At 39.4% G+C, this 9,741-nt stretch overlaps 1 protein-coding gene across 1 annotated transcript; it reads left to right on the plus strand.

Moving 5' to 3' along the window:
- Nucleotides 1-6,316: 6,316 nt before the first annotated feature.
- On the plus strand, nucleotides 6,317-7,476 carry LOC109221339. The gene is made up of 2 exons (XM_019385815.1): nucleotides 6,317-6,484; nucleotides 6,574-7,476. The coding sequence occupies exons 1-2, from the start codon at nucleotides 6,317-6,319 to the stop codon at nucleotides 7,474-7,476; spliced, it is 1,071 nt and encodes a 356-aa protein (XP_019241360.1).
- Nucleotides 7,477-9,741: the final 2,265 nt, after the last annotated feature.

Below are 9,741 nucleotides of genomic sequence, written 5' to 3' on the forward strand. Positions count from 1 at the left end.
ACTAACTCTATAAATATCAGTGTTGTTCTCTTTTACAGGTAATGCACAAACGCAGAAGTTAAACAAGAATTGAGAGCAAAATAGCAAGGCTTTTTGCAAGCAGTTCGTGTGTGATTTAAGTGTACAAACCTGAAGCTACATGAACCAGATAGAAGAACCAGTTCCAAGTGTATGTCTTTTATTCTAGTTCAATCGTAGTAGGAGTTTTCATATTGTACCTTTCAGCTTTATCTAGAAGCAATTGTAATAGGTACTTTGAGTATTCAAGTTAGAGTTAACTTGAAGTTGTCGCAACAGTTAGAGGCTGGTTACTACAACGGGATTAGAGTTAGTCCTAGGTTTACAAAAGAGTTTTTGTAAATGCAGTTTTTGGCTCAGTGATTTTAGTGGAGAGTTTGGGAAAATCCTACGGGAAAGTAGGTCGTGGTTTTTTCACCTTTTGAGCCAGGTATTTTTCACGTAGAATACTTGTGTTCTTTACTTTCCGCGTTTACTATTTCTGCAATAGTAGGTTAAGGAATACTTAGAAGAACCAAGTCCTTCCATAATCAGCTTAAGCAAAAAATTGGACACCACACAAATCACCCCTCCCCCCCTCTTGTGTGGTATTGAAGTATAAAATATCAATTGATATTAGAGCGAGTTATCCTTGAAGAGGCTAACACCTTAGGAACAAATCAAGATGAGTGCACCACCTGAAAACTGGGAAGGGCAATCCACTACTAGGCTTCCACTCTTTAATGGCCAGTACTACTCTTGGTGAAAAAACAGGATGAGAGATCACATCATCGGAGAAAACTATGAGCTATGGAACATTGTCATTGATGATCCCCTAGCTACCATGAAGAAGAATGCTGAAGGAGTAGATGTGCCAAAAACAAGAGCTGACTGCAATGCTGAGGACTTGAGGAAATGGGAAAAGAATGCTAAGGCCAAGAAATGGCTTGTATGTGGACTTGGTCCAGACGAGTATAATAGAATTCAAAGTTGTACCACTGCTAAGGAAATCTGGGATACTCTGTAAGTGGCTCATGAAGGAACACCTCAAGTGAAGAGGTCAAGAGGAACATTGATGTATTCTCAATATGAGAATTTCACCATGAAGGAAGGCGAAACCATCCAAGATATGTATACAAGGTTCACCACTCTAACAAATGAATTTAAGTCTCTTGGAAGGGTTATTCTTGAAGAAGACAAAGTTGAGAAAATTTTGACAAGGGTTCTGCGGGTCACTTGGGAAAGCAAAATCACTGCAATTCAGGAATCAAAGAACATTTCCACTCTTAAGTTGGACGAGCTAATTGAAAATATCACTGCTTATGTACTTAGAAGGCAAACCATGAAGATGTATGCACCCAAGAAGGAAAGGAGTCTGGCACTCAAAATCACTGAAGATGCTGATCTAGAAGAGGATGAAATAGCTATGATCACAAAGGACTTCAAGAAGTACCTAATGAGAGGAAAGGGTTCCTCAAAAGGTGCAAGCTACAACAAATCAAGGGTTCCTGAAAAACAGACCAACGAGGGTTACTACAAGTGTGGGAAGACTGATCACCACATCAAAAACTGTCCTCAATGGGAAATTGAATGGAGGAAGGAAAGAGCTGAACGAAGAAACAGGAAGAAGGAACAGGTTCATCCCAAGAAGAACAAAGGATCAACAAAGGCTATGGTTGCTGCCGGGGGAGAAAGCTCAGATGATGACTCAGAGGATGAAGATGGAGATGAACAAGCACTTATGGCAATTGGAGAATCAGATGAGGAATCTGAGGTAAGTATAATTCATCTCAAAGACAAGATTAAGTTTTTATCTAAAGAAAGTCTATCTGAGTTACTTCTAGATTCCATTGATGAATCTGAGGTTATAAACAATGAAAAGGAACAGTTGTCTAAGGAATGTGTGATTTTGAAAGATAAGTGCAAACATCTGGAACTTAGGGCTAGTGAGTGATAGTAAAAATGTTGAGTTAAAGAACCAGGTTCTTGAACTTGACACCACTATCCTAGAGCTTAGATCTGAAAATTTAAAACTGAAATTAGGAACAGGTAAAAAGAAAGCTGAGCACACACAACTCACTTTAGAAGAAAACCTAGGAAAAATGAAAGATGAGTTGTACAAAAGAGATGAGCAGAGAAGAGTCCTAAAGGAGGATCTAAGCAAAGTTAAGCACGAGTTGGACAGAACCTGTAAATGGAATAGTTCCTCTGATGCACTTTCATGGCTACAAGAATACCATAGTATCAATAAGAGAGGACTTGGCTACGGGACCCCTGCACCTAAGTGGGATCCCAAAAGAAAGTACATCACACTTCCTGAGAGCAAAATCTTCACACACTGTGGTAAGATTGGTCACTACAAAAGTGAATGTACTGCAAAAGAAAAGGCTAGTCAAAAGAACAAAATATTTGTTCAAGGGAAAAATAGGCTGCCAGGATGGGCCACAAAGAATCTAATTCACACCTTTGCCTATAGAAAGGACCCAAACTAGTTTGGGTTCCTAAGACTAACCCCTGATTTCCTTTTGCAGGTCCAAGTGAAGGGGAGCAGCCAAATATGGTACATGGATAGTGGCTGCTCAAAGCACATGACAGGAAGCAAGAACCAGTTCCTTTCACTTGAGGACCTCAAAGGAGGTAATATCTCCTTTGGAAATGGAAATAAAGGTGAGATCATTGGGGTTGGAAAGGTAGTAAGACAGACTCTCACTCTACTGAGATTGTCTACTTGATATATGGCTTGAAATACAGCCTAATCAGTGTATGACAAATGAACAGAGGTAACTTGGTAGCATTCACCTCTACCAAATATTTTGTGATAAATCTTACCACTGACAAGATTGTTTTGCAGGGAAAAAGAGTAAACAATATATACATTGTAGATCTGTCCACACTTTGAGAAAATGAACTCACGTGCTTAAGTGTGTTGGACAATGATCCCCTCCTTTGGCACAAGAGACTTGGACATGCAAGTCTGAGTCAACTCAACAAATTAGTCTCCAAGGACCTAGTGATAGGGCTACCTAACATCAAGTTTAAGGAAGACAAAGTTTGTGAGGCTTGTGCAAGGGGGAAGCAGGTAAGATCCTTTTTTAAATGCAAGAAAGTGGTAAGCACCACCAGATCGATGGAACTGGTCCATATGGATCACTGTGGTCCAATGAGAACTTTAAGCAGAGGTGGTAAAAGATACGTGATAGTGATTTTTGATGATTACTCTAGGTTTACTTGGACATTGTTTTTAACATCTAAAGATGAAGCATTTGACATGTTTACTTATTTTGTTAGAAAAACTCAGAAACAACTAGGTAATCAACTTGCATCAATTAGGTCTGATCTTGGAACTGAATTTGAAAATGCTAAGTTTGCTGAACTTTGTGATGTGCATGGCATAGATCATAATTTTTCTGCTCCTAGGACTCCACAACAAAATGGAGTAGTTGAAAGAAAGAATAGGACACTTGAAGATATGGCTAGGACTATGCTTGTTTCTAGTAAATTGTCCCATAGTTTCTGGGCAGAAAGCTGTAAATACTGCATGCTACATCATCAATAGGTGCATGACTAGACCTCTTGTAAAGAAGACTCCCTATGAGTTACTTAAAGGGAGAAAACCAAATATATCCCATCTTAGGGCATTTGGATGCAAGTGCTTTGTGCACAATAATGGAAAAGACTCCCTAGGTAAGTTTGATCCCAGAACTGATGAGGGAATATTCTTGGAATATTCTTCACATAGCAAAGCTTATAAAGTTTACAACAAAAGAACTATGTGTGTAGAAGAAAGCGTACATGTGGTTTTTGATGAAACTAACACTTTTTCTGAGAGACAGGAACATGAAGATGAAGCTATTGGGCTGGTAAGAAGTTTAAATGAAACCACAGCCCAGGCTGAAGCTGCACCAGAAGAAGGAACATGTGATGGAACAAGTTCTTTTATTCAGGACAACCTGACAGGGGGAACTGAACAAAGAGGAACTGAATCCAATACCTCAATGGAACCTGTCCATGAGCCTGTTCCCCAGTAACAAAACATTGGAGAAACATCAAGCGGAAACCAGTTGATTGTGAAACCTTACAAGTACCAAATTTCTCATCCCATTGAGAACATAATTACTGATCCAACCTCTAGAATTAAAACTAGATCTTCATTAAAGAATCTATGTGCTTTTGATGCTTTCTTATCTCTTATTGAACCTAAAAATATTGCTGAGGCTTTGCAGGATGCAGACTGGGTAAATGCAATGCAAGATGAACTCAACCAGTTTGAAAGGAGTCAAGTTTGGCATCTGGTTCCAAGACCCAAGGACAAATCAGTAATTGGCACAAAATGGGTCTTCAGAAACAAACCTGATGAAGATGGAATTGTTACAAGGAACAAGGCAAGATTAGTGGTTCAAGGATATAGCCAAGAGGAGGGCATAGACTATGATGAGATCTTTGCTCCAGTTGCAAGGTTGGAAGCAATAAGACTCCTCATAGTCTTTGCTGCTTACATGGAATTTACTCTTCACTAGATGGACGTCAAGAGTGACTTCCTCAGTGGCTATTTAAAGGGAAAAGTGTTTGTCAAGCAACCTCCAGGGTTTGAAAGCAAGGATTGTCCGGATTATGTGTACAGACTTGACAAGGCACTCTATGGACTCAAGCAGGCTCCTAGAGCATAATATGAAAGATTATCAAAATTTCTGCTTGAACATGACTACAAGAGAGGTAAAATCGATAACACTCTATTCTTGAAGGCAAAAGGTAAAGATCTTCTAGTAGTACAGATATATGTTGATGACATAATCTTTGGAGCAACTACCAAAAACTAAGTAAGAAATTTGCTAAACTAATGGGGAGTGAATTTGAAATGAGTATGATGGATGAGCTTAATTTCTTTTTAGGCTTACAAATTAAACAAAAATCAAATGGAACTATGATCCATCATCAGAAATATGTGAAAGAGTTGCTTAAAAAGTTTTAAATTGAAGAATCAAAGGAAATCGATACTCCTATTGCAACAACCACAAAAATTTGGATATAGATGAACCTGGTTCATCTGTTGATCAGAAGTTGTACAGGGGAATGATTGGTTCACTTTTGTATCTTACTGCTAGCAGACCTGACATTGTTTTCAATGTAGGTCTTTATGCTCGATTTCAAGCAAATCCAAAGGAGTCCCACTTGACTGCTGTCAAGAGAATATTGAGATACTTGAAAGGCACCACTGACCTTTGCCTTTGGTATCCAAAAGGTAGTAATTTTAACCTAGTGGAATATGCTGACGCTGATTATGCAGGTTTCCTTGTAGACAGGAAGAGCACTTCAGGTATGGCACACTTTCTTGGTTCATGTCTTGTGTCATGGGCTACTAAAAAGCAAAATTCAGTGGCCTTATCTACTGCTGAAGCTGAGTATGTTGTCGCTGCTTCATGTTGTGCTCAATTGATATGGATCAAACAGCAATTATTGAACTTTGGAATTGATGTTGGTTGTATCCCTATTTTTTGTGATAACACTAGTGCCATTAGTATGACCAAGGACCCGGTTCATCATAAGAGAACTAAGCACATAGATGTTAGGCACCATTTTTTGAGGGACAACTATGAGAAAGGCTTGATCACTGTGGAGTTTTGTGCTACTGATAAGCAAATTGCTGACATCTTCACAAAAGCCTTAAGTAGAGATCATTTTGAGAGGAACAGGTTGGAATTAGGGATGATTAAGATCGCCTAAAAGGACCAGTTCAACGCTAAATGAAAAAAAAATTGGTTAGAAAGTGTGTAAATTGTACATAAGTAGACCAAATCTTCCTCAGTCTCATACTTTCAATAGTATACTCTTGTGCCATGTGTTAAAATGACTCATTAATCTCTTATGATATTTTATCTATTTTTGCAAATTTGGACTTACACAAGAGAATTATCAGTGAAGAACATGGTTCATCAAGATAACACGGTATGTTTTCTACACTCTGCATATTTTGAAATAATAATATTTGAATCATGAGCAGAGTCTTACTTAAGCTAAATTTCTTTTGAAATTATCCAACAAGTGAACCGGTGTTGTTCAAACACTCCCACCCAAATTAACACACCTAGATTCTAGGGACGCCTCAACAGTCTTTTCAAAACTAAAATTTCAGTTTAATTAGACTTCTATTTGACTGCTAAACCTGTCGTTACTCATTAATTACCCCCTTCTTTTAAATCATTCATCATCATTCCTCCCATTCTCGCATAATTTCCAAAAACTATCAAATTTTCTCTCTTCTCTCTTCTCTCTTCTTCCAAAATTCAACCTACTCATCTCCTTCATCACAGAATCAAGAAAAATGACTAACCCTCAAGATAACCCTGGTACACCCAATAACCCTGGTACACCCCCACCACGTTCCTCATCTTCTACTACCCCTCAACCTAGGAAACGACAGTTAAAAATGCTTGCTCGAAAAACTGTGGCTAGAGGTGCGCTTTCAAGGAAACTCAACGCACAGTTACAGGCAAGTCAAGCCCAGAACCCCAAAACTCTGACAACTCTTTCAAGTCTGCAACTGAGGGGGAAGGAACTGAGTCTTCTGATTCTGAACAGGTAACTTCTGGAACAAATACTACGAATGAGGTTATTTCTGTGTTAGTTGAAAATCTGGAGAATCGGTTTGTTTTAGTTGGATCTGTAGTGGATTTGGAAACGCCTGAGTCCAAAAGGAGAGGAGGTAAAAATAAAAGAGAAAAAGAAAAAAAGAGTGAGGGTGTAAGAAGTGATGAGAGGGGAAAAGGGAAAGAAGTGGCTGATTCTTCACCTACCTCTGAAACTGATAGGATGGCTATCTGCGGAGCAGAGTCAGAAAAGGTGGAGGAAAGTGGCAAGAAAACAGGGGGAAGTGGATCAGGAGAAGCCGTTGAAGGGCTGGTTAATCTTGGAAAGCATACAGATGAACCTGATTCATCCGTTGAAGAAACCCTAGCAGATCTTTTGAAAAAGGTAGGTGACAACTATAACCCCAAGAAAAAGAGAACTCCTAAAACAAAGAACCCTGGCACAGCAAGAGCCAACAAAAAAAGGAAGGTTGCTCCTTCTGACACCACTGAAATTTCTCTCCCAAGAGGAAGAGCCACGAGGAGCAAGCTGAAGCAAAGTGGGGAGGAGTTGCAGAAAGCCTTAGAAGAAAGTAAGAAGAAAAAGATGGATAAAGGGGAAAAAAAAGTGGGAGAGCCTGTTGAGGCTGTTGATGTGGATGTGATGGACCTAGTCCATCAAGGTGAAAAAGTGACAGCTGAGGTGGAGGTTCAGACCCCCAAGCCCAAGAAAGCCAAGACTTCTTCTAAGAAGTCTACATCAGTACCCAAGTCTGCTGAACCATCTACCCTGGCAAAGAGGACCAAGTCTGCAGTGAAACCTAAACAAGTAAACATTGCTGAAGAAGGGGATTTGAGTGAAGAAGAGGAGGATGGATCAGATAGTGAAGTGGACAAGCTGTCCAAGTTTGGCTAAAGGACTATCTTGAAGGGTAGACTCCTAAAGGATCTGGAGGAAGAAGGGATGGTCCTGCTGCTGGAAAAGCTAGAGGTACAAGGGTGGAAGAACATGGTCCTTCAAATGGATGGCATATTGGCTAGGGATGAAGTAGTTGAGTTTATGGCAAATGCTACTGTGCAAAATGGAAGAGTTACCAACTTGGTGAAAGGGGTGCAAATCTCTTTTGATATGAAAGATTTGGGTGAAATTCTAGGTGTACCTGCTGAGGGGTACAATGATTACACAAGGCTTAAGTGGTCAAGCCTAGAAAATCTTCCGACTGCCCTTGCCATCACCAGAAAATTCAGTGATCATGAGCAGGAAAGTGAGCCCAAGGCTGTGCACAAGAGTGCAATGAAGCCTTCCCACAAGGTGCTGTTTGAATTTGTCATCAAATGCGTTTTGCCTAGGCAGGAGAGGAGGCACATTGCTAGCTTTATGGACTTAGTTCTGATGGAGTGTCTAGACAGTAGGAAGCAAATAAATTGGCCTGGGTTTATAGTCCAGCTTCTTGATAGGGTTATCAATGGTACCAAGTCTCATGCTATTCTCTATGGGTTCATTCTTACTACTGTGCTTGCTCATTTTAAGGTGCCTTTGAAGAAGTGGGAGCTAGCTACAAGCAAAGATCATTTTGGGGTAAAAACTCTGATTGCTTGTGACTATGAGGTTCTTGCCGCTCCTAATGAAACTAGTTCATCTAAAAAGACACCAATCAATAGCAAGGCCAGAGTCTTGGTACAGGAGAGTGAGGCAAAAGGATGCTGAGATAGGAAGGTTGAAAACGCGGTTGTCTGAGGTAGAATCTGAGAGAAATGTTCTCAGAACTGAACTTGCAAGGGAAAAGGAGAAGAATGATGGAATTCTTCAAGACATGCTGAAACTTCTCCAAGCAAATAACCCAGCCCCTACCTCTTCTAAGCCTTAAATCCTAGCCTAGTGTAGTTCCTTCAGTGACCTAGTTTGGGATATTTCTTTTGTTGTTGTTTGCTCATGTTTTCAGTGTTTTTATTTCCTTTTATGCATTGTGGTAGAATCATATCAACTTTCAATGAAATCAATGAAATTTGCTGGTTTTTTGCTCTAACTGTTTGTTTTTATTCATTGATGGTTGAAATTCTTAGCTTGATCAATGATGATTAATCCATGATTGCATTTGGGATAGCCCCAGTGGCCATGAGTAAGCTTTATAATTTGTGTTCTGCACATTTTTATGCAACTTTTCGATGATGCTAAAAGGGGGAAAATAAATAGGTTGTGCTTTATACAAGTGATGTTTAGCTTTGAACAAGTGATGTTTATAACCTAATGAACAGAGTTTGTCATCATCAAAAAGGGGAATTTGTTGGCCCAAGTAAAGGTTAGTTTTAAAGACTGACAAAGAAACTCAGGCATAAACCAGGTCCATCCCTTGTAAGCACATATACAGACAGATTTGAGCATGTGGGATGCACGTGAAGGAGATAAACCTAACTTGACAGAATTGATATCTCCTGATCCTGATCGAAAAGGTTGCATAATTGATAAGGAGAAGGACTCCTTACTCAAAGAGAACACTGTTCAAGATAGGGAAGGAGTTAGAGGTTGAGATCAACTAGAACTTCTACCAAGGAAGAGTAGCATCAGAATTCTAGTTAATCTTTATTTACTAACTCTATAAATATTACTATTGTTCTCTTTTACATGTAATGCACAAACGCAAAAGTTAAACAAGAATTGAGAGCAAAATAGCAAGGCTTTTTGCAAGCAGTTCGTGTGTGATTCAAGTGTGCAGACCTGAAGCTACATGAACCAGATAGAAGAACCAGTTCCAAGTGTCTGTCTTTAATTCTAGTTCAATTGTAGTAGGTGTTTTCATATTGTACCTTTCAGCTTTATCTAGAAGCAATTGTAATAGGTACTTTGAGTATTCAAGTTAGAGTTAACTTGAAGTTGTCGCAATAGTTAGAGGTTGGTTGCTACAACGGGATTAGAGTTAGTCCTAGGTTTACAAAAGAGTTTTTGTAAATGCAGTTTTTGGTTCGGTGATTTTAGTGGAGAGTTTTGGGAAAATCCTGCTGGAAAGTAGGTCGTGGTTTTTTCACCTTTTGAGCCAGGTGTTTTCCACGTAAAATACTTGTGTTCTTTACTTTCCGCATTTACTATTTCTGCAATAGTAGGTTAAGAATACTTAGAAGAACCAGGTCCTTCCATAATCAGTTTAAGCGAAAAATTGGACACCACACCCCCCCCCCCCCCCCC

The sequence above is a fragment of the Nicotiana attenuata genome, unplaced genomic scaffold (genome assembly GCF_001879085.1).
Source record: "Nicotiana attenuata strain UT unplaced genomic scaffold, NIATTr2, whole genome shotgun sequence".
Classification (NCBI taxonomy): Eukaryota; Viridiplantae; Streptophyta; class Magnoliopsida; order Solanales; family Solanaceae; genus Nicotiana; species Nicotiana attenuata.